This window comes from Myotis myotis, unplaced genomic scaffold (assembly GCF_014108235.1).
Source record: "Myotis myotis isolate mMyoMyo1 unplaced genomic scaffold, mMyoMyo1.p scaffold_m19_p_3, whole genome shotgun sequence".
NCBI lineage: Eukaryota > Metazoa > Chordata > Mammalia > Chiroptera > Vespertilionidae > Myotis > Myotis myotis.
Genome location: NW_023416335.1, coordinates 120,226,158 through 120,251,634, shown reverse-complemented (window position 1 = coordinate 120,251,634; position 25,477 = coordinate 120,226,158). Strand labels below are relative to the sequence as shown.

Sequence of the window (25,477 nt, the reverse complement as noted above, 5' to 3'; positions counted from 1 at the left end):
TTAACTTATTTTTAGTGATACAGTTTTATTAAACTTTTATATATTAGAAGACTAGGGGCCCGGTGCACGAAATTCGTGCACTGGGTGTATGTGGGGGGGGAGTGTCCCTCAGCCCAGCCTGCCCCCTCTCACATACTGGGAGCCCTCAGGCATTGACCCCCATCACCCTCCAATCGCAGGATCGGCCCCTTGCCCAGGCCTGACGCCTCTGACAGAGGCGTCAGGCCTAGGCAGGGGACCCTCATTTACCCCCATCACTGGTTCTGCCCCCAGCCCAGGCCTGATGCCTCGGCCAGAGGCGTAGACCCCCATCACCCTCCGATCGCCTGATCGGCCCCTTGCCCAGGCCTGACGGCTCCGCCAGAGGTGTCAGGCTTGGACAGGGGACCCCCATCTCCCCCCAATCACTGGCTCTGACCCCCGCCCAGGCCTGAGGCCTCTGGCCCAGGAATCATGCCTTGGCAGGCGACCCCCATCTCCCTTTGATCACTTGCTCAACCCCCCCGCCCAAGCCTGACGCCTCTGACCCAGGCTTCAGGCCTGGGCAAGGGGACCATCATATCCCTCCAATCCCCGGCTCCGCCCCCCACCCAGGCCTGATGCCTCGGCCAGAGGAGTTGACCCTCATCACCCTCCGATCACCAATCACCAGATCGGCCCCTTGACTAGGCCTGAGGCCTCCAGCAGAGGTGTCAGGCCTGGGCAGGGGACCCCCAGCTCCCCGCGATCTCCCGCTCTGCCCCTGCCCAGGCCTAACGCCTCTGGCCGAGGCGTTAGGCCTGGGCAGGGGACCCCCAGCTCCCCACGGTTGCAGGCTCTTTCCCTGCCCAGGCCTAACGCCTCTGGCCTAGGCGTCCAGCCTGGGCAGCGGGGACCCGCAGCTGCAGCGGCCCGCAATCGTGGGCTCCGCTTTAGGCCCAGGCAAGGGACCCCTAGCTCCCGGGACTGCCAGCTTCGACTGTGCCCAGCTCCCATCGCTGGCTCCACCCCTACTTCCTGCTATCACTGGCCAGGGCGGCAAAGGCGCCTGATTCTCCGATCATGGCTGGGGGGGCAGGGCTCTTAGCTCCCCCATGGGTTTCCAATCACTGTCAGTGGCAGGGGGCTTCTTCCTGCTTTCCCTTTCGCCTCCCTGCATTGTGCCTACATATGCAAATTAGCCGCCATCTTTGTTGGCAGTTAACCGCCATCTTAGTTGGCAGTTAATTTGCATATAGCCCTGATTAGCCAATGAAAAGGGTAGCGCCGTACGCCAATTACCATTTTTCTCTTTTATTAGTGTAGATGTGATTACAAATTGTTTATTTAGATTTGGATAGCTGGTTAGAATGGTAATTTAGTAGACTTCTAAAAATCTTATGGCCCAGTGGTTGAGCATTGACCTATGAATCAGGAGATTACAGTTTTATTCCCAGTCAGGGCACATGCCCAGGTTGTAGGGTTGATCCCCAGTGGTATGGGTGGGCAGGAGGCAGTCAGTCGATGATTCTCTCTCATCATTGATGTTTCTATCTCTCTCTCCCTATCCCTTTCTCTTTGAAATTAACAAAAATCCTTTAAAAAAAAAACAAAAAAACTTAAGATAAACATTTTCATTAGGGTGACCAAATTAGTTTTATATCTTCACAAATAAAGTTTTGGGACATATCTTTGATTACCTCATTAATTATAATTGCTATGAATATTCCTGTAATGTCCTCTTTTTTTTTTTTTTTGTAGTTTGTATGTGATTCTACTGTGTGATAGGTATGCGACAATTTTGGACAGTTATTTTATTCAGCATGAATGATAAGAACCATTAGGGTCTTTATACCCAATAAAAATAATAGATATTGTTTGTATGGAAAAGAGCATTACTCTCAAGTTATTTCTCAGCTTTGTAAATTTTGTGGTATTTTATCAATTATTGTTACTATCTCCACGTCTCTTGAGTCCTTACTGTTATATTCGTCAGCCCCTTTTCAACACACATTCTCCATCCCACCCCAGTTTCTAATTCATGGTAGGGCTCTCTAAAGCATTGATCTTCAACTCAGGCAGGAGAAATGTAAGTTTCTTTAGGCTTCAGATAATTGCAGTAAGTATCTTAATCATTATTCTGTAGTTTTGCCCTTAAAAAGCTCATCTGCTTTGCCTCTTACAGTTCTAGATCTGTATTCCAAGTTCAGGTCTTTTATTATTATTACATTTTTTTCCCCTCAGTGCATAAAATAATTTCCATTTTTCCTTTTTTTCTTTGGAGATAGGGTGGCTTATTTACTGGATGATTTTCCCCTTTATTTAGAATTCTTGAAACCTCAAGAAGTATATGTGACTCATTTTTTTACTCTCTACTTCCAGTTTATCAGATTCTTACTTCAGAATAACTCTTAGATGCAAGCCTTTATTCTGATTGTCAAAACTCTGATTTTACATCTTATGTCACACCTTAACATTATTGTCCAGAAGTAGTTTATATTATAAATTATTTTTTTGCTTATCACAGCATGTACAAATTTTTAACGTTCTCTTTTGCTATTCCTTATCTTCTTCTAAATACTTTTTTAGTTAAGCTAGTCCTCTTTATTATCATACACATATGCCACATCCTTTCCTTTATTCCTCCCATTTGTACATGCCATTTACCTTCTCTCAATGATGAGAGAGAATTATTGATTGGCTGCCGCCTGCATGCCCCACACTGGGGATCAAAAAGTGACCTCCTGGTTCATAGGTTGACACTCAACTACTGAGCCATGCTGACTGGGCAGTTTTTACGTTTTTTAAATGGTGAAAATCAAAAGAATAAGTCATAACGTGTGAACATAATACCAAATTCATATTTCAGCATCATAAATAAATTAACAAAACCCAGCCATACTCATTTATTTCTGTATTATCCATGTTTGTATTTACATATAGTGACACTAGTGGCCTGGTGCCTGGATTCATGCACGTTGAAAGGAAATTAATTAGAAGAAATATTTTAATATCCTTATTCGCCCTTTCTCTATAATAGAAGTGTCAGAGATGAAAGAAAATTAGTAAAATGTGTATGAAAATAATATATAAATGATTAATAAACAATAACAGCATGATATAACAACAAAGACATGATATAAAAACAATAAAAAGCATGATATGAAAACAAAAACATGATATAAAAATAACATTGATAAAAACAATGACTGATAAATTGATTAAACTTATTCTAATATCTCCCTGTATACCACATTAAGAGTAAAAACACTTTCAGAGTGCTTGACTAATTTCCCTTGTGATGAAGTACTTACAACTTTAATGTCACACGCTCTTCGAACTTGAGAGGAAGCAACATATAACTGACCATGTCCAAAAACTGGTTCAGGTAGGAATATTTCTATTCTGCCTAGAGTTTGTCGTGATTTATTACTAGTCATCACAAATGCTGGCATCACGGAAAACTGTCTTTGAATTAATTTATATGTCAGACTGGGACAAATCAATTCTTGGAAACAGAAAAACCTCTCCTTCCGCAGATCCTGTTAATACTTCAGCTTCGAGAAACACACTTGCACGACTGCCACCAGTGAAAGCTTTATATATATCATGCATGTGCAAGTCAAAATTTATTTTTAAATTGCCAGCGTGCATCATATGTGCTGGCCAATCGGTCAGATGGACGGACAGTTGGTCACTTAGCCTTTTAATATTTCTTTTTAATATATTTTTATTGATTTCAGAGATGAAGGGAGAGCCTTTTATATACATAGATAATTGAATAATTGCAACAGACGATATGGGTCAAAAAACCTAATAAAATATGTTCTGTCTGGCTCTTAATAGAAAAAGTTGCTGATCCTATTCTTAACACGTCTCCACAACTTCTTAAAATTTTTTCCTTTAAAGAATCCTATCTAATGAGGAAATATGCTAATTGACCCTCACACTGTCGCAAAGATGGCGGCGCCCACAGCCAATAAGGAGGGAATATGCTAATTGACTGCCCCACCCTCAAAGATGGCAGCACCCATAGCAGGGAATATGCTAATTGACTGCCCCGCCCTCAAAGATGGCAGTGCCCACAGCCACAAGATGGCAGAACCCAGGCCCCGAGCCGCCCAAGGCTCAGGTAACCAGAGCCGGTGAGGCTTGTGCTGCCGGCAGTGGCAGCAGCAGAGGTGTGATGGAGCTTTGCCTTCCCCTGATTGCCGGGTCCCCTCCCGCCCCTGAGGTCTCCTGGACTGTGAGCAGGCCGGGCTGAGGGACACCCCCTCCAGTGCATGAATTTTCATGTACCGGGCCTCTAATTCTATAAATAATTTCTAATCTGATATATGGTAATATTCTTACTAGCCAGCTTCTGTACTTAGGATATATATGAGAATCTTGGTGCAGGCAGGTAGCTTCTTAAATTATTAGCTCTGAAAATTTGTGAACAGTCTTCTCTCTGTTAAGAGTAGAGCTGTCATTTTAATTCTTTGATGAAAACATAAGATGTTTTAATGTAATAACCATTTTCATTGACCGTACTTATTCTTAGTATTGGCCTAAGAATAAATGACATCTTAAACAAACCCAGAATTACTGCTTCAGGTGATCATTCTGGATTTTAAGCATTAGGGTTTATGAACCAGTGTCTTTATATTACCTTCCAACAATTCTGAGTGTTTTGATATCCAACAGACTAGAATAAAGTATACATAAGATAGCCATATTTTTAAACATTCTTCTCTCTCTCTCTCTCTCTCTCTCTCTCTCTCTCTCTCTCTCTCTCTCTCTCTCTTTCTCTCAGACAGCCTTCTCTGTTACTCTTGCAATATTTCTAATTTGAAATTGGGATAGATTTCATTATGTAACAGCAGACAAGGGCTCTACTGTTTTGTAGGCTGCTGTTAGAGCAGTGGTTCTCAACCTTCCTAATGCCGCGACCCTTTAATACAGTTCTTCATGTTGTGGTGACCCTCAACCATAAAATTATTTTCGTTGCTACTTCATAACTGTAATTTTGCTACTGTTATGAATCATAATGTAAATATCTGATATCCAGGATGTGTTTTCATTGTTACAAATTGAACATAATTAAAGCATAGTGATTAATCACAAAAACAATATGTAATTATATATGTGTTTTCCGATGGTCTTAATCTACCCCTAAAGGGGTCGTGACCCACAGGTTGAGAACCGTTGTGTTAGAGTATGCATTGATTGGGCTTTCTCTATTACTTAGTGATAAGTGTTTTTGATTAATCTTGTGAATTCACTTCCTGATTATTTTGTTAAACAAAGGTTGGTACTTAAAATGTTTCAGGAGATCATGGAATTTTAGGTTTCTTTATATAAAATGAACTATAGCCCAGCTGGTGTGGCTCAATGCTTGGGCGTAGACCTTTGAACCAGGAGGTCACAGTTTAATTCCCAGTCAGGGCACATGCCTGGGTTGTAGGTTCGATCTCCAGTAGGGGAGTGTGCAGGAGGCAGCCGATCAATTATTCTCTCTCATCATTGATGTTTCTATCTCCCTCCCTCTCCCTTCTTCTCTGAAATCAATAAAAACAGGAAAAAAAATAAATAAAATAAATGAACTATAAAAGTAACTCTGCTGTTTAAAGAAATCAAGTCAAATTATATGGTAGAACTAATTATCTAAAATTTATCCCCATTCCACACCCAACCCAGCAAATATAATTAACTGGTTAGAAATAATGACTGTGTAGGTGAGTAGGTGAAAAATATGACAAAACCCTATTGATTAAAAGTTGCTTACTGGAGGATCAGGGTAAAAGCAGTATGTTTCAGACTATCAGGCACAGTACCACCATAATATTAGATAAACATTTATATAAGCAATTATTTGATAAAAGTAAACGTTGATTTTTTAAGAAAAAGCAGTTGAGACACTGCCTAATAAACAAATGCATCTTTATTTGCAAATGCTAACTCCAGCTCAGTTGAGAAGAAAATCCCTTTCTCAAATGAATGAAGTATTTGGTATTAGTTTAATAGAACCTAGAAAGACCAGTATCACTGTTTCTATATTCTTTTTTTATATATATATATATTTCTTTATTGATTTCAGAGAGGAAGGGAGAAAGAGAGAGAGATAGAAACATCAACGATGAGAGAGAATCATTAATCGGCTGCCTCCTGCACACCCCACACTGGGGATCGAGCCTGCAACCCAGGCATGTACCCTTGGCCGGAATCAAAAACCTGGGACCCTTCAGTCCACAGGCTGACGCTCTATCCATGAGCCAAGCCGGGTAGGACTCTATATTCTTTAGTAGAATACGTACCCTATTGTCAGTTTTTCTTTTTTTGAGATAAAATTCACATCATAAAATTTATCATTTAAATACTTTTAAGGTGTTCAATCCAGTGGGTTTTAGTATATCTACAATAGTATATCTGCAGTCATTGCCACTAATACCAGAACCTTCCATCACCCCCAAAAAAGAAACTCCATGCCCATTAGTAGTCACTCTTCATTCCCCCTTCCACTCAGCCAATAGTATACTTTTGTTTCCATGGCTTTGATTGGTCTGTTGTGTACAGTTCATACAAATGTAATTATACAACGTATGTCCTTTTGTATTGTGCTTTGTTTTTGTGTTATCTTTGACTTACAATAATGCTTTCAAGGTTTATCCATGTTGTAGCATGAATCAGTGCCTCATTCCTATTTATGGCCGAGTACCATTGTATGGATATACCACAGTTGTTATGTTCAACAGATTTTATTTCCCTTTAGTTCTGTAGTTTCTTCCTTCAACTCTGGAGAACAACTGGGAACAGGAAGGATGAAATATAACAAGTATCTTAAAAGGTATTATCCTAGAACTCAGTTTATTAAATCTTTGTTTATACATATTGTGTTATAACATAGCATATGGTACATTGTAGGCACTCTAGTAAATATTTTGAAGAATAAATGTTTCAGTTAAAGGAATCCCAAACATTGTCAAACACTATGTAAGTTTGGGAGAGTTTAATTTGAATTCCCTGCAAAAGAGGAATGAAACTCAAGATCACCTTTGAAATATTAACAAAATTTTCCTACTACTATGAAATTTAATATTAGCAAGTAGAAACTGATACACCTATACAATCAATACATTTTATAGAATAGGGGAAATTTGATACAAATAGAGCAGAAAACAATAACTTTAATAGTTAGAATCAAAATTCTAGGACTAGAAAGCATTTGAAAGAATGTTATCTGTTCACATGCTCTTCCTTCAATTTGTAGTTCTCATAGTTAAAATTTCTAAACTACTAGGTCAAGTAACTTTTTGCATTATGGGGGTAGGTCTGTGTTTTGTTTTGTTGAATTGTTTCCCCATAACTTTTACCCTATAATTACTTACTTTGGTCTCTGAATTTCATAGGGAAAAAATAAGTAACCCTAGCTTGTTTGTCTCAGTGGACAGAGCGTCGGCTGAAGGAGGTCCCGGGTTCAATTCCAGTCAAGGGCACATGCCTGGGTTGCAGGCTCCGTCCCCAGTAGGGGGCATGCAGGAGGCAGCCCATCAATGATTCTCTCTTGTCATTGATGTTTCTATCTCTCCCTCTCCCTTCTTTTCTAAATCAATAAAAGTAAATCTTAAAAAAAAACACACCAAATTATAATTTCATGTTAGTCTCTGAAATGTTTTAAGACAGTTCCTGAAGTCATGAGCCCTTTCTGATTGAGACCCATGCTTTTCAATTTTTAGAACTATTCTTTTTAATTTCTTGAGGGAAGAGGCTTATATGCATAATTGGAAGAGGGAGGTGCACAGCAATTGTTTTCTTGACTTGGAGGAGACAAATAATAAGCCCAGAAAAATTGTAATTGGACATAAAGAAATTGGCAAAGGAAACAATTAGAATAATGGATATCATTTTCTTACCTGTGCTTATATATTTATGAGTGCATATATGTATCAAAATATAAAAATATGTATATTTCAAATTGTGTAGTGTATATTGCATCAATTATACTTCAGTAAATACTTAAAAAGTGGGGAAGCAAAAGGAGATTGGCAAGATTATTTTAAGGCATTATAAAGGCCTATTGGTAGAGATTTAAGATCTGTCCATTGAGATCTTTTGAGAAAGGATCAAAAGATGGAAGCTGTCAGACTTAAATGATTTAGCTCATGACTCTCAAATTCTCTTGTATCAGGCCCCCTTTATACTATTAAAAATTACTAAGGAACCCAACGAGCTTTTGTTTACTTATTTTATATTAGTTTGCCATATTAAAAATTAACATGGAATTTTATTATTAATTATTAATTAAGAAATAGTATAATAAGCTCAGTATATGTTGACATCAGTGACATTTTACCAAAAAATTTTTCTCCACGACTTACTTTTAAAATGAAGTGGAAAAGTGGCATTTTTACATTTTTTACAGATCTCTTTAATGTCTGGTCAAAAAAGGAGACAATTAGATTCTCAAACCTGCTTCTCCATTCAATCTATTGCAATACATTGTTTTGATTGAAGTGTCTGAAGAAAATTAGGCTTCATGCAGATATGTCCTTGGAAAAGGAAGTACCTTGCAGGTCCCCTAAAAGGATCTTGGTACCTCACTTTTGAGAATCACTTGTATTTAGATCTTTGCTATGCAAAGTGCAATCCCCAGACCAGCAGAATCTGCATCTTTTGGGCACATGTTAAAAATGTAAAATTCTTGCCCCATCACAGGCAGATTGAATCAAGACATTCATTTTACAGGATCCAAAGATGATTCATGTACACATTAAAATTTGAAAAGGGAGAGCTGAAACAGTGTTCACCTGAGGTCCCTTTAGGTTCCGTGTAACATATTTTTGGTTAAATAAATAAAAAGTAGGGTAAATAATGTAATACCAAACATTATTTGAATAAATTATTATCCTACCATTCATGAAACCTTTTTACTAAGTACCCAAATTCATTAAGGATTTTAACCCTATTTAATTACATTTTTTCTTCCTTACTCAGGAGTTGCTTTTTAATAAAGCAACATAATAAGCCAGGATGTAAAAAAGAATAAAAAGCTTGAGGAATTCTTTAAGTCAGTTGGAACTGTTTTAGAATCCTTAGTTTCTAAGTATATTGCAAGCATATACTTGTGCTTTATTTTTCCTCTCAGCTGTAAAAATTTAGTTCTGTATTATCTACAGTCCATTATTCTTTACTGTCAACTATATTTCTTATCTGGATAATGCTTTCTTAATTTCACCAACCTCAATTTCTGGCTTCCAATGAGGAATAAAAAGGGCTATGTTTTTTTTAATTTCCCAAAGTTTTCTCCTGTTTTGTGTGCTGAGATAAATGGGGGATTTAAGTAAGTGCCTAGACTAGAGAATGATTTATATAATTATGTAAATGATAGTAATGACTGTGTTGAAATACGCCTGGAAGTATTGTACTTTCTTTTAACTCTGATTTGAATGTAATTTAACTAGTTTTTTTAAAAGTATGTGTTACATTAGTCTACCTAACCTATTGCACATTTATTAATGAAATCTGCTTGGTTATTCATTGAGAGATTATGGGGCTCCTTGATGTAAACTTACCCCTGCCACTTCAGAATTCTGCTTTCTATCCCAGATTTACTGTGTATAACCAATTAATCATCAGTAAATTGCCCCCTCCTAAATGCAAGGCCTTCTATAGGTTTAGTACTAACTTAGAAAAGGAAAGAAGAGTCCCTCTTTCACACTCAGGATTACTTTTTTTAGCTCTGAAGATCACAGAACTTTAGTCAGTTGAACCATAAGCTCTAGTTTCATGTTTTTAAAAATTTGTTTAAACACTTATTCACTTATTTAACATCTATTAATTGGGTATCTTTTGCGTGCCAGTGAATGATGATATAGCAGTGAATGAAATAGTATGTTTTGTTCTTCCTCCCACTTTTTAGTTGGAAAGGTAAACATGGAAGTAGTATTTACAGTAAAAAGGATGGATTTAATAGACATAATGAAGTAGGGGTTTTGATCTCCTTGAGAGGCTCAAAGACAGTATTCCTGAGAATGTATATTTAAACTTAGAGCTTTATTGGCCTGCTATAACAGCGATGCTGAAGCAAATCTGTATGAAGGTATGAGCCAGTATTTCAGTCCTCTGGCACTCTTCACCAGAAGTATTTCTAGGATTCTTAGAAGAAAGTCATGCCAATATCATTCCCTATGCTATGTTCCTACCACACTCTACCTCTGTTTTATTAATAAAATAATTATATTGATAGTAACTGTTGGCCCCCTCATAAGTACTGAGCCTCTCAAGGACAGGTTTTTCCTCTGTAGATCAACTTACTGTAACATGTCTGGCACTGCAGTGGTACACTGCCATGCAAATAGCTGCCTATAGCAATGGGCAAATAATAAATATATACCCTCTGTGCTAGACATTGCATAAAACACTTTGCATGTATTATAATTCTTCCAACAACTCTGGAGGGAGGCATACTACTATTATCAACAGTTGATAAATAAACAGTCTGAAACCCAGGACAGCTAGCTTAAGATTACATATTTACAAAATAACAGTTATGATTTCAGATCCCCTGCTCACATCAAAATGCTATACAGAATCCATAAATGTCAATTATAATGTCAGTCTGTGATCTGAGGGCATTTGAACCTGTCTGTAAGTGCCAATCTGAAGGGGACAAATGTAGACGATGGTTTAGCAATCATATTCTATAGTGCACTGATGATAAATTGTTGTATGTCATTGTTCTGTACATGCAGTTCATTCAAGTCTTAGTGTTACTTGCTCAGAGAGGCCTTCCCTGCCTACCCTATCTAAAACATTCTTAAGTAGTCACACATTTTACTTCTGTCCCTTTGTGGTTTTATTTTTCCTTATAGCTTTTATCACAGCCTTACAATATTTAAAGCCCCAATTAGAATACAAATTCTATGGGTTGGGGGTTTTATTTGACTTGTTCTTTGCTGTATTCCTTAGTATTTAAAAACTGGCAGGTCATTGGCACTCTGTATTTATGAAGTGAATACAGAAATGTAGGGAGTGAAACACAATTTTATGTTGCCTCTGGAGGAAATGTGCTCTAGAGTTGGGTCTGCTTGAATTAGACAAGTTACTTAACTTCTCAGAGCTTAAGATGTTTATGAGGATTAAGGATGTAGAACATAGTAAAGTGCCTGGCATGCACTTATCACTCAGTATTTATTAGGTATTGCCGTTCTTACTGTTAACATCATTGTGAATGCCTAGTAATGAAATAAGTTGTCTCTTATTCTAGTCTTTTATCCATTGACATTCAGCAAATTGCAGTGATTAAAATGTGTTTAATGAACTTAAAGTTCAATTTTAAATGAGAGCAAATGAGCTTACATTTAATGTAATATTGCTTGTTGCCAATCACCTTGCAAAAGTGCTTTACATATACTATCTTGTTTTAACCTTTTGTGTCCAGGTAAGTAGTCGGTAGATAATATCTTCACTTCACAGGTAAGAAAATAGGTTCAGAGGTTAAACATTTTTTCCAAAGAAATGCAGGAAAAATAATAATAATAATAATAATAATAATCCTATATAATAAAGAGCTAATATGCTAATTAGATCGTATAGCAGAACGACTGTCCGGACATTCTTCTGGACGACCTTCCGCAGCCCGAGGTTGCGAGGGCCGAGCCCCTCCCATGAATTTCATGCATCGGGCCTCTAGTAATAATAATAATCATCATAATAAATGTCAGAAATCAAGCATCACTGACATGACACAAATACAAACCTTGAAATTATTTCCTTTACCTGTTTCTGTTTTTTAACCTTTTTTCTAGACCTCAAGAGAAAAAAAAACTTTGGGTTACATGGGTAGCAGGTTTGAGCCCCCTGTTCAAAGAAGTCTTCAGCTAACTTGAAAATCTCTGCCATTGGTAACGAGAAGATCCAAATAAGCGTACTAATATACTAGGCACAATTTTTGTCCACTGTTAAAAGAACAGAAACTGCAATAAACAATAGCATCAATGAAGGATATCTGAAGGATAGTGCATTTTAGGTTGGAGCAGTATAAAGGCTTTCATGTATCAGAGAGTAATGAGCCTTGAGGAATTATGAGGTAAACTAATTTTCTTTGATACAACTAGCTGGATTTGGTAGGGAGTTTGAAGAGGCTTGTTTTCCAATGGGATCATAAGGTATGTTCAAATTCCTCTAAACTAATGGTTCATACCAGTAAGAATCTAGCTGAATCCAGCCTCATAACAACCAAGTTAGGAATAATGGGGATTTTTAATTACTTTGTTTGTGTAATTTGACTTTGTCACTAATTCTATTAGCCTTTCGATTGCAAGGTTTGAACATTCTGTCTGGGAAAAACAGAATTAAAGCAGTTAGGACAAAATTCCTTTTAGTTTTTATATAACAGATTGCAATTCACCCCCTTTTTTTTTTTCCGGAGAGAATTGCAGCTGATTCTGATTAGATAGGGTTTGAAAAGTTGAGGGAAACACATTTTTTGTTTGTTTGTTTTTTATTTAGCAGCTGGAATTTTTGTGCTAGCCAGAGATCTTAATCCACTGGAATTAGCTGAAAAAAATTTTTTAATAAATTTTATTTCTGTTTCCATTCAGTACATTTGGATTATACATGTAAAAGGAAATTGTATATTATGGGCTATGTCTTGGGAACATTGTGAAAGATTTTTACAGTCATTCAATTACTCTACTGTGATTTGATTAAGATTAAAGGTTCTTAATATTAATCAGACTGTTAATCTTAAACCAGGCAGTTCTGGGTATCATTCCCAGTGTTTTAGGTGCTAGAGAACAATTATGAAATCCTTATTTCAAAATTTCCCAGGAAAGTTAGTTTTATTTATTCACACTGAATGTTGATCTATAATTCACAGGTTTTATCCTAAAAGTCATTAGACTATAGAATAAAAACTGGTAGGGTATAAAAAGATGGTTTCTATATTTAAGTACATTATAATAGTATTTAGTTTCCTAGTATTTTGCAGATAACTTATGTGCCAAAAAAGTCATACTTCAGCCTTTTTATTATATATGATTTAAAATATACCTTGAAAGAAGTGTAGGACTTAGTTGGCTTAAAAAATGGGGGAATAGGAAGAGTATTCTTGTTGGTGAAAACAAGTGTTAAGTATTCAGTGAACAAGTAACCAGCTTGATTGGACTTATCTTGGGTAGATAGGAGTAGAGAAGTAGATAGAGTTGGATTGTGAGAGCTTTTTCACACCAGATTAAAGACATTAAAAGTACTTTAACATGGACTAGAAGCAACATTGAACCCCAGGCATTGTGGAATTTGGATTTGCTTTACCCACCCACTGGAATATAGACTCCATTTCTTTTATTCTAGACACTGAAGATAATGCAGTGTATCTAGTAGGTACTAGGTTACACAAGACTAAACTAGACACTCCATACATGCCAGTTGAATTAAGGAATTAATTCTAACTTTGACATAGTATTAATTTCTGGCCCACCATGGTCATATTTGAATGGGGGTGAGTGGGGAGGACTTTCACTGAGATTCCTTTTTAGAGCTGAGATTCTGTGGCCATCTTGTAGATGTGAACTGTTAGCCATTTTTGAGCAGTGTGATGTTAAATGATGTTAGGTGATTGGAAATGGTTACATATCAGATGATTCAATGAAACCAGATGATTGAACTAGCCACAATGTAAAATACAAATTGGAGACAAGAGAATGGAAACAATGAGGCCTGTCTTAAATTGGTCTAAGCTTAAAGAGGTTATTACAGTTTTGATCATCAGGACTTGGGTGGTTACAACTGTTATACAAAAGAAACAACAATTTTTAGAGGTAACAGGTCAGTAAAAATTACATTTTGCCTGGTCAGCATCTTTGGCTGTTGGAGGGGATAAGTAGGAGTATTAGTTGCAGAACTGCTTATCAGCAGTTTTAAACATGTATCTTTGTTAAAGAGCTCATAGACAGTAATAGTACTTATATTATAGGAAGAAGCATCCAAGAATGACTGTTTTCTGTCTGGAATATAGAAATAATGATGATACTATTGAAGAAATGGGGAAATCCAGAGAAAAGCATGGGCTTTCTGAACGAGGAATTAGAGTTTAGACATGTAAATTGTTATCTGTATGTGAATGGTATTTTTATTGTATATATTGAAAACTCTCATTTGATATGTAGAAAAGGTCGGTCTTCATAAATCTAGATATCTGTGACTACATTATAACTTTGTCCTAAAAAAGCTACCTCATTTTGGTTTTGTTTGTTGCTCAATAGAGTTTAAAAACTTACCCACATCTTTATATCTGATAAATCTATGAAGCAGGCACCTGTTTTCTAGTTCTTCCATTTTCATTAGCTAACCATAATCTTAGACAGGCTTACTTAACCACTTAAGTTACAGGTAATACTATATTTCTGACCAATACCTGATATCCTATACTACCTACTGGTAGGGATGAGCTGTGTTGAGCCAGAGATCAATGATAACTACTTTGAAATAGCTTGTTATGGTCTGGCTGGTGTGGCGTGGCTCAGTTGGTTGGAGCATCGCCCCATACACTGAAAGGTGGGTTCAGTTCCCGTGCAGGGCACATACCCAGTTTGTGGTTTCGCCCAGTCAGGGTGTATATGGGAGGCAACTGACCAATGTTTCTCTCTCTCTCTCTCCTTCCTCTCTCTGGAATCAATTGAAAAAAATAAAAAAGAACATATAGTAGCTTGTTAGAATTCATGGTCATTTCTACCTTTAGAGTAAAAGTATTTCTACCAAATAGCTTCCAAGCTCTTACCTTACGCTACTGTTTAGTAATTGAAGCCTTAGTACCCACTGTCTTGATGGGGATTCAAGCTTACCAAATTTCAGGCAATAGGATTTGATTCTGTTATATGTTAAAACAATTCAATGAACAACACATTTTCTACCATCCTTTGTTAATGCCATGAACAAAACCTTTCCTTAATAACTAAAATCAAAGAAGGGGTTATTTGGGCCCATGCTTTCTTCCTGGCAATGGAAATGTCTTTAAGTAGATAAGCATATTGAGGCTTTTTAATAGAAGAGAGGGAGAAGAATAAATTCTTACTACTTCTGTGTACCAATTCAAAGCTATTTATTTTTTTAATGTACCATGAGAGAGTGGTGAGGCATTTACCTTAATATTACCACTTTTTAAATTAGGTAAACAGAGGAACTATTATCCACACTTTTCAAGTGAATTTAGGGGATATAGCTCAGTTCACACAGACTTGGTTTTTGAAAGCTTGAACTGAGAAGTATTATGATCTCCTTGTCCAGTATACTTTTGGCTACATATTGAGTTACAGTTTGATCATTGAACTCAATCCCCATTTTATTTTAAAAGCATAGTTTCAACGTGATTAGGGGGAAGGGAATACTTAGATAAATAGTTTTCTAGTGTAGGTTTTGATGTCAAGGAGGCAGAACTTGTGGACATAATGGGTGGAGCTTTGAACAAGTAAAAATCTCATTTTGCTTGTCCAGGAATCTGTTGCTCTTGGAGGAGAAGCAGGAAGAATAGTAGCAGAACAGTTTCCCAGCTGTGTAGAATGTAGTTTTGTTTAAAGGGCCAATCTAAAATAACTAGATTGTTGGTTAAGCAGGGCAAACCCATATCTGAGAGTTGGGGAAGCATGGCTAATGTGAAACAAGAAATTATGCTTCAGTCTGACTTTGATGTCTGCCTTGCTTATGCTGTGGGCTAATTTACTCTGTTAATTTACATTGTCATTTTCCTTTGTAACAAGTCTATTTTGCCTTTTCTGATGGATTTTACAAAGAAAGATTTTTGCTCAGTGTTTGTCATCGTAAATTCTCATTGCTGCTGCTGTCCTCAAAAGGACTGTGTAAATGAGGTGGGTAAGCATTTTCAATATTCAAAAGATACATATGTATATATATATTTGGTGGTATGTGTAGAAAGCTTCACTTAAAGTGTTGAAATTGTTGATTTTAGAATGCTTTTTAAAATATTTAAAGTTTTATAGTTGAGTTAATTTTACACTATATTTTATGTGAAGAGGAACGAGGCTTTTCTCAATTCTGAATGGTTAGGAGAAGTTTTACTTTTATGTAAAAATAGTTAAATGTTAAACACATTTGAAATGTAAGCTTTTAAGAAGTAAGTGCTGACGATTTTTAAGAAGAAGATTGAGCCAGAAGAATACTATATAATGACTTATTTTTCCAGTAAATTAGTTGGCAAATCATAAGTATATAGAATTCAAAGAAAAACTCAGAGTCTATAAAATGCATGTGTATGTTTTTGTTTTTTCTTAGTTATAAAAAATAAAACGTTTTATAATCATTTATATCAACTCGTGCAGTTATTTTTGTGTACTCCGTTTAAAATTGCCCAAAAGTGGCCTTTGTTTTTTGTTTTAAGAGAATACATAATTTTGTATAACCCTCAAAATATCTTAAACATTAGATGTTCAAGAAGTACTTTTGTTTACTGCAGAGAAACCTTGCTACTGTCCCATGTCAAAAAACATAATATGGTACTACTGCCCAGAGAAGAGATCCTGTGACTTACAAAAGTAAATGAATATTTCTAAAGCCAGTTGGTTGCTGGCTGAGGAAGACTGTGTACCTTTTAACTATTCATTTTTCTTATGTGTAAAATATTAGCTAAACTTATCTACCTTATTATTCCGTTCTGTTTTGTGTTTTTGAACTTCATTCACAATAGGTGAGCAAAATTTTGCTTTCACTGGTTAGAACAGGGCTAGAATAGGACTGTGTGTGGCTAAATCATAAAGTAAAGAAAAGAGAGAGAAAAAAGAAAGTAAAGAGGTGGCAGGATTTTTTTAGGCTCTAAATTGTCCACCCTATTGAAGTATATGAACCAAAAGGAAAAAAAGATGAAAACTTTTTTCATCAAAACATTTTTTCTTCATTATTTTGTCCTGTCTGGTGCTTAAAATCATGTTTTAGAATAATCTCAACCAATTTTTAAAAAAATTATTAAACGTATTGGGGTGACACTGGTTAATATGATCATACAGGTTTAAAGTGTATATTTCTGTGATACATGATCTTCATACTACATTTTATGCCCACTACCCAAAGTCAAATCATCACCGTATATTTGGCCCTCTTTATCTTTTACTACCCCTCAACCAACTTTTTTACATTAACAATTATTAAAATTTTTGAAAATACATAGAGCTTTCTCATCTCCTAAGAACAAGAAACCTGTGAGTATAATGTGTATATGAAAACCTGTACTCGTTTCTTTTAAGCAGCTTTCTATTTATATGAACCAGGTGACTTTTCTGTAGGCCACTTTAAGGGTCATGAGGTTTCATACTAATTTTTACATTTTTGGGTCTTTTTAAACAAACAACCCCTATAAAGTCCTGCTTCTCAAATGATTCAGAATGTCTCTGCTAGATATTTTTATAATCTTGACTTCTTGATGGTAGCTGACTGGTGAAATACCTTTTTATTCTTTTCATTACCTAAGTGACTAACAATAAGCAGCCTTAATCTTTTAATACCAGCTGCTGGACTGGTAAGGTGTGTCTCCATTTTATTGGGCTACTTTGGCACCTGCAATACATTTTTGAAGGCAGCAGTAACATTTGAATATGTAGAGTTTTACTGCCAGAAGGCCAAACTCATTCCTCTAAATGTGTGTGTTGTATAGCATTGGTATGGAATTTTCCATACCTAAATCTTAGCTAGAGGTTGAAAAAGTAGCATAACCTAGTAGTTCAGGGTGTTATACAATGCACAGTTGGTTTTGCTGTTGGTGACTTTATATCTCATTTGTTCAACTCTTATTTCTATTTGTAAATAAGATTTGATTTCTTATTTGTAAAGTCATGAGTGTATATATGTTTGCATGGATAGGATTAACAAAAGGACCAAGGATTGAAAGCAGATTCACAGTGGATCTTGGTGATTATTATTCAAGAGAATTCTCTGCTTCCTTTTAACTCTAAACTTTATTATCTTTGCTGATTTCCTTGAAGTCTAAAATGGCTTTAGATCAGTAAACTTAATAATTCAAAGAGCTTTCAGCCTAGATATTACATTTGATTCTAGCTGCTGTGAATATAGATAAGTGAATTGTGCAAGTATTCCCATTTGCTTGACAAGGAATCTGAAGCTCAGCTGTTTCTATTTGTCCATTTCACACGGAATTCAACTTTTCTATTAAATCCTTTTATCTTTCCAATATGCTTAAGCTAAATTGAAGCGACTTTTGATAGAATCAGTATATATGTACTTTATTAACTTAATATGGCAGGGGTCCTCAAACTTTTTAAACAGGGGGCCAGTTCACTGTCCCTCAGACCGTTGGAGGGCCGGACTATAGTTTAAAAAAAAGCTATGAACAGCCGAAACCGGTTTGGCTCAGTGGATAGAGCGTCGGCCTGCAGACTGAGGGGTCCCAGGTTCGATTCCGGTCAAGGGCATGTACCTGGGTTGCGGGCACATCCCCAGTGGGAGATGTGCAGGAGGCAGCTGATCGATGTTTCTCTCTCATCTCTCTATCTCTCTATCTCTCTAACTCTCTATCTCTCTCCCTTCCTCTCTGTGAAAAATCAATAAAATATATTAAAAAAAAAAAAAAGCTATGAACAAATTCCTATGCACACTGCACATATCTTATTTTGAAGTAAAAAAACAAAACGGGAACAAATACAATATTTGTATTTGCATGTGGCCCGCGGACCGTAGTTTGAGGACCCCTGATGTAGAGTTTTTCTGCCAGAAGGCCAAACTACATTCCCCTAAAATGTGTTTATGGAAGAAGGAACATTTTCCTAATCATATTCTTTATTCTCTTTTGCTGCTTTTCTGTATCATTTAGAATGTTTTTACATGCAAAGGCCAACTATATATGTGTCCACTTTTAGCAAAGAATTGTCTTTCAGATAATTTTCTGATAATAGTGAATGTTCTACGAACTCAATATATAGTATTTTAGAATGTTTTTCCATTACATTTATGAATAGCATTTTAAAATTTGCTTTTAGCCCCACTGGCGTGGCTCAGTGTTTGAGCGTCAGCCTATGAACCAGGAGGTCACAGTTTGATTCCTGCTTAGGGCATATGCTCAGATTGTGGGCTCGATCCCCAGTCTGGGGCAAGCAGGAGGCAACCGATCATTGATTCTCTCTCATCATTGATGTTTCTATCTCTCTCTCTCTCTCTCTCTCTCTCTCTCCCTTCCTCTTTGAAATCAATAAAAATATATTTAAATTAATGAATAAAATTTGCTTTTTTTGGTTGCTACAGTAAACAGTTCTACATGTTTATTGTAGAACATTATAAACAAATATAATACAAAATCTCTAGTGTTTCTACTACCAGAGAACTTTTAGTGTGCATAATCTATTTTTTTTTCTTAAAACAGTTCCTATTTTCTTAAGCCTTAATTTGAAATACCATACCACCTTGCTCAATTAAAGCAGCTTTTTGCTTCAGAAGCATTATTTTCTTATTTTTATTAGAATTCAAAGACCAGTTGGGAAAACTTAATTTGCTAGATTTGAAAGTAAGCAAAATACAAACTGCTATCTTTGTAGTTATTACTCAGAAGTGAACCTTTTAAATACATTGATTCAATTTTAGGATCAGCACTACTACACAGTTCCTTGCTGCGGAAGGTTAGCCATAGAGGCAGAATCCTCTAAATTAGGACTTTTGAATAATGCATTGAGTAAATAATGATAATTATTTCACTACAACTCTAGTATTTGAAAACTTTTTTTGAGCTAACTATTTGGTGTTGAGTTGACCCTTCAAATAACACAGGTTTAAACTATGCAGGTCCCTTTTTACATTTTTAAAAAAATAAATATGTATAGTACTATAAATTTTGTCTTATGATTTTCTTAACATTTTCTCTAGCTTACTCAGTTGTAAGAATATGGTATATAATATATATATATATATATATATATATATATATATATCATACTAAATATGTGTTAATCAGCTATGTTACTAATAAGGTCAACAGAGGGCTAATAGTTGTTAAGTTTTGGGGGAGTCAAAAGTTGCAAGTGGATTTTCAACTGCCCAGGGGGGTTCAGTGCCCCAAAGGTCAACTGTATTTCATTTCAATCTATGAGAAATTACATGCATTTCTGTGATCTATCAAATTATCATTAACTTTGGTTTAATATATCTTGTCACTGAGACTGTAGATTATTAGAATTTATATATATTCTAACTTTTCTAGTTCCTCTGCCCTATTTTCCTATGTTTTGTGTATTTAGATGCCACTTGGATAGTGTCTGTGGTTAATAAGATGAGTTGGGAATAATGAGTTGGTTTTGTCCACATCACCTCTCAGATAGGGGTATTTTGTTATTCTTGTATCTTTCAACACATTACTGAAATTTTTATTTGCAAAGAATTTTCATGAAGATTCTAAAATATCACTGTGATGCTATTTAATATTACATGTAATAGTTGTATTGACTGTTCTTCTGAAATTAATTAAACACTTAGTCTTTCATATGGGTCTAATGTATCACTCTTCATTTTGTGTTTCATATGTATAAGACAGTTTGCTCTTCAGTTCTCATGCCAAACCAGCCCAAATCCTTAACTCCTTCTATACTTGGTGAGTTTGTTAAAGAGTACTGTAATCATAGAATACCTGCCAAACTGAGCATGTGAATTCATGCCCACACATGAGTTCAGTGTTCAAAACAGTTAATTGCTGTGTTGATTAATGTGTTAAGTAACAAGGTTGAACAAAAGACCTTCTAACCAATTAGAGTATTTGGCCTTCTTTTTAGCCAATAACTTCTTTTACTTAAAACAAAGCAGAAAATGTTGACAACATTCTAAAATTTTCGCTAGCCACATATAGAAGCCATGGAAGTAAGTGACCCCTACCGTCTGTTTCTTTCTTTTGTCTTGTGGGAGTTATATTGACACTACTCAGCTCAGCCGGCATGAACCAGCTCCTGCAGACAAATCAGAAAAAAGCCAGGTTGATAAGAAAGCAATCTAATGGAACCTTAAAAGTCAATTGAAAGTCAAAGTTCAAAGGCTCTGCTTTTATTAATGTGTTCTTGTCACTGTTTTTATGGGTTTCAGGGAGTGAAGCCAGCCAGTTTTGACAAAGTAGCAATTCCTGAAGTGAAGGAAATTATTGAAGGATGCATTCGGCAAAACAAAGATGAAAGGTAAGTTGCCTCTAGACCTGTTGCTTAAACAAAAACCTAAAATGTAACATGCTGTGAATATAACACTCAATCTAAGGTGTATTTTACTTGTAATTAGTTTTCAATTAATGTCATAATATCTTTAAAAGTAGAATTTTGTCCATTGAAGTATTCAAATTTGATATACTGAAAGGTTGTAAAACTATGGCTTAATAGAGTTTAAGTAAACCAAATTACCTGAAACATCAACATTTAATGATAACTTTGTATAGCATCAGTTTGATGTATAAAACTCAGTAGAGTTCAGTCCTGGTCAGTGTGCTCGGTGGTTAGAGAGTCAGCCTATGCTCCAAAGGGTTGTGGGTTGGATTCCCCCGTCAAGGGCATGTACCTGGTTGCAGGTTCCATCAGGTGCGTGCAGGAAGGCAACCAATCAACGTGTCTCTCTCACTTCGATGTTTCTCCTCTTCCCTTCCTCCCTTCCACTGTCTCTAAAAATCAATTGTAAAAATATCCTCGCATGAGGATTAACAACAAAACAGAAAACTCAGTAGGGTTCCATCTCTAATGCAGCAAATCTATTCCTTAGTTTTTTATCCATTGAATTCTAAAAGGTAAAATAAAATCTTAGCTCTTGAAAATCAACTCAACTATACAGGTCTTGATTTGCTTTTATTGTGCCAGAATTGAAGAAGAGCAAAACATCAAAATTCCTTTGAGTAAAAGGAGACGACATTGCCCAGAGCTTAGGAGGAGGTCTGGCTTAGTCATTTGTACTAACAGAGGACTTTTCTCAGAGGAGTGGCAAGTATCTGATCTGCCATATAGCTGATTCATCACCCGTTAGGCATGGCAAAGGTCCAATGTCTGTTTTTGAAAAATAATCCACTTTCAATGTCCCCCCCCTTACACTCTTAAAAAAAAAAAAGATCAGCCTGTACAAATATAAATTGTAAGTTGAGCATAGTCTACCTCCAGAAGAATGTGAGCAATCAGGTATATCAACCAAATTAAAGAATTCCATATCTTCCCTTCTCCAGTCTCATGCTCTTTTCATAACTTCATTATTTGGAAGAGGTTAACATCATGATCTTTAAGGCTTTTTAGTAGAAATTTAATTTGGGTTTCTATTTTTGTATGCACTGATTGGAGAGTCCTTAATCTCTTTAAGAACTTTTTTTACTATAAACAAAGGAGTATTTGTTTCCCAGTCTTCAAACATCTTACTCTGTTTCTTTTCTGGATGGACCAGTTCACTAGATTACTGGTATTTTGAGACCATTTATCTAAAGAAGATTGTTCCACAATCAGACTTCTGCCTAGTACACAAATTGTTGAACAGGAATTGAGAGAATTTTGGGGGGTAAATAAAGCTTCTCTAGTAGAAGGTAATGAACTTGAAATCAAAAGATTTATTTTTGAGTTTTAATTCCACCATTTACTACTTTTATAACTATGAGCAAGATTTTCAACCTCTCTGAACTTCCATATCCTAATTAGGATATTTTATTGAATGTTGGTCAAGGATCAGATGAGATCCTACATATGAGGATTTTTTTTTTGGTAACTATAAATGCTATATAAACAATTATATGGTATTTTGAAGCTATGATAGTCTTTGTATTACTTGGTATTGTTAGTACACTATTAACTTAAATTAGATAATTATATTAAAAAGATAACAATACTTTCCATTTTTATTCATAAATGATATTGTTATATATGAGATTGTTATGATGTTCTGTAACTTGAGAGTAAAATTCTATAATCACTATTCAAATGGAGCAATGTAAAAATGAGTTACAAATTTCCCTTGTTTTTTGTCAATCCTTTTCATTATTCCAAGCATAACAATAATTAGCCACACTTGAAAATTATCTTTTAAATCTAATGGCGCTTTATGTGTGTTTTTTTCCCCTTTTCTTTTCGGAAGATATTCTATCAAAGACCTTTTGAACCATGCCTTCTTCCAGGAGGAAACAGGGGTACGGGTAGAATTAGCAGAAGAAGATGATGGAGAAAAGATAGCCATTAAATTATGGCTACGTATTGAAGATATTAAGAAATTAAAGGGAAAATACAAAGACAATGAAGCTATTGAGTTTTCCTTTGACTTGGACAGAGATGTGCCAGAAGATGTTGCTCAAGAAATGGTAAATTATCACTAATCAGCCATTTAAAAATTGATGCAGATTTATGTATATTGATATTATTGAACAAAAAAGCAGTTTATGAAGCAGTGTATATGGCATATCCCATTGATATAAAATTGTGTTGATTAATGGCCCCAAAATTACTTTTGAGGAAAAGATATATAGACTTAGATAGGTATGGATGGATGGATGAATCTAATAGAATAGAATATGAATATGGAAATAAAGAAACTAGAATACATTCTGAAGTAATTTTGAGAATTTAATGTTAAATGACTCCTAGTTTGTATAAGCATATTTAGTGAGAATGCAAAGTTATGTCTTCTAAATATTGATACATTTGCCTTTGACCAGTCATCTGTATAAACCCTAAATTAATTATTTTTACTTTTAAAATTGTTTTTACTTTTTTTTTTTTTTTTTTTTTGACACTTGGACATGCATACAATTGGTACATATATCCCTCCATCACTTGCTACAGATGGAGTAGAACTAAGGGAACGCTGTGCTAGTGAGCCCCATGTCTTCTGAGCCACAGCCCAGAGGGCAAGGCCTCCTACTGGTCCCTTGTTTTTACTTTTACTTAACATATTTACCACAATTGTTTTATCTGGTTAAGTGGTTGCCTAGTGCAGTGGTCGGCAAACTCATTAGTCAACAGAGCCAAATATCAACAGTACAACGATTGAAATTTCTTTTGAGAGCCAAATTTTTTAAACTTAAACTATATAGGTAGGTACAGTATTATTAACTTAATTAGGGAACTCCTAAGGCTTAGGAAGAGCCACACTCAAGGGGCCAAAGAGCCGCATGTGGCCCGCGAGCCGCAGTTTGCCGACCATGGGAGTGAAAGGAAGTCAAGCAACACAGGTTAATAGTAATGGTTATGTGTGAGTGGGAAATAGAATGAATAGAATCTACTGGGACTTAATTTGATTTAAAAACTTTGGTTTTAGGTTTCCCATTGTTTTGTTGTTGTAAGAAGTGAAGGTTTACCCACCTCTCAAGTTTATACAAAGCCTTGGCACCCACCCCATGAGTATCTACAAAAATGGTGGGAAAATGCATAATGTTAGACCAGTAATTTCACAGTTTGGTTAAGATCAAGTCTTAGAGAGCCTTCTCCTTCTCTACTTTTCTCCCAAAAGGGCCTTTTTTGTTTTATATTTGGTTTGTTTTCTTTTGATAACCTACTGCTTCCTAATGTACATTTTTATCCTATAGGTAGAGTCTGGGTATGTCTGTGAAGGTGATCACAAGACCATGGCGAAGGCCATCAAAGATAGAGTGTCATTAATTAAGAGAAAACGGGAGCAGCGGCAGTTGGTGCGGGAGGAGCAAGAAAAAAGAAAACAGGAAGAGAGCAGTTTCAAACAGCAAGTAGATCAACAATCAAGTGCTTCCCAGGCAGGAATCAAGCAGCTCCCCTCTGCTAGCACTGGCATACCTACTGCCGCTACCACTTCAGCTTCAGTTTCTACACAAGTAGAACCTGAAGAACCTGAGGCAGACCAACATCAGCAACTACAGTACCAACAACCTAGTGTATCTGTATTATGTAAGTATTTTGGGAAGTGGACAAGTATTTTAAGGATACTCCTAATTGACTTTTTTAATAGAGGGCCAAATTATTTTTTACTGTAATGGGGGAACTATCTTTTCTGATTCTAGATTTATATTGAGGTCTCGTTACTTCCTGTGGATGCAGAGTTGTATCATCCATCTCTAAGAATACTTTAATAGCCACCCCATACTTGGTAGGGCCCATATCTGGATGATACTATTTTCTCTGCCTCTCCCCTCTGGCCTCTGTTTGTTTTGTTTTGAATTTTTTTATTTAAATTCTTTATTGTTTAAAGTATTATATATGTCTCCTTTTCCCCTATTGATCTCTCCCCAACTGCTCTCACCCCCCCCCCCCCCCCCCCCCAGTACATGCCCTCACCTCCTATTCTCTATGTCCATTGGTTATGCTTATATGCATGCATACAAGTCCTTTGGTTGATCTCTTACACTCTCCCCTCCCTTGCCTTCTCTCTGAGGTTGGACGATCTGTTCGATAGATTCTGTGTCTCTGGATCTATTTTGGTTCATCAGTTTATTTTGTTCACTATATTCCACAAATGAGTGAGATCATGTGATATTTATCTTTCTCCAGCTGGCTTATTTCACTTAGCATAATGCTCTACAGGTCCATGACTTTTTATCTTCTTATTAATGATGTTGCCCTGGTCTCTTGGT

General features: G+C 36.1%; 1 protein-coding gene across 10 annotated transcripts in view; it reads left to right on the top strand.

The window, feature by feature from the left end:
- WNK1 (WNK lysine deficient protein kinase 1) overlaps nucleotides 1-25,477 on the top strand; it is a 159,464-nt gene that overhangs the window by 72,650 nt on the left and 61,337 nt on the right. For all 10 annotated transcript variants that reach the window (XM_036301833.1, XM_036301832.1, XM_036301835.1 and 7 more), the window contains exons 5-7: nucleotides 21,016-21,104; nucleotides 23,017-23,236; nucleotides 24,461-24,794. In XM_036301833.1, coding sequence (XP_036157726.1) covers nucleotides 21,016-21,104; nucleotides 23,017-23,236; nucleotides 24,461-24,794 — 643 coding nt within the window. The remainder of the gene's footprint in view (nucleotides 1-21,015; nucleotides 21,105-23,016; nucleotides 23,237-24,460; nucleotides 24,795-25,477) is intronic.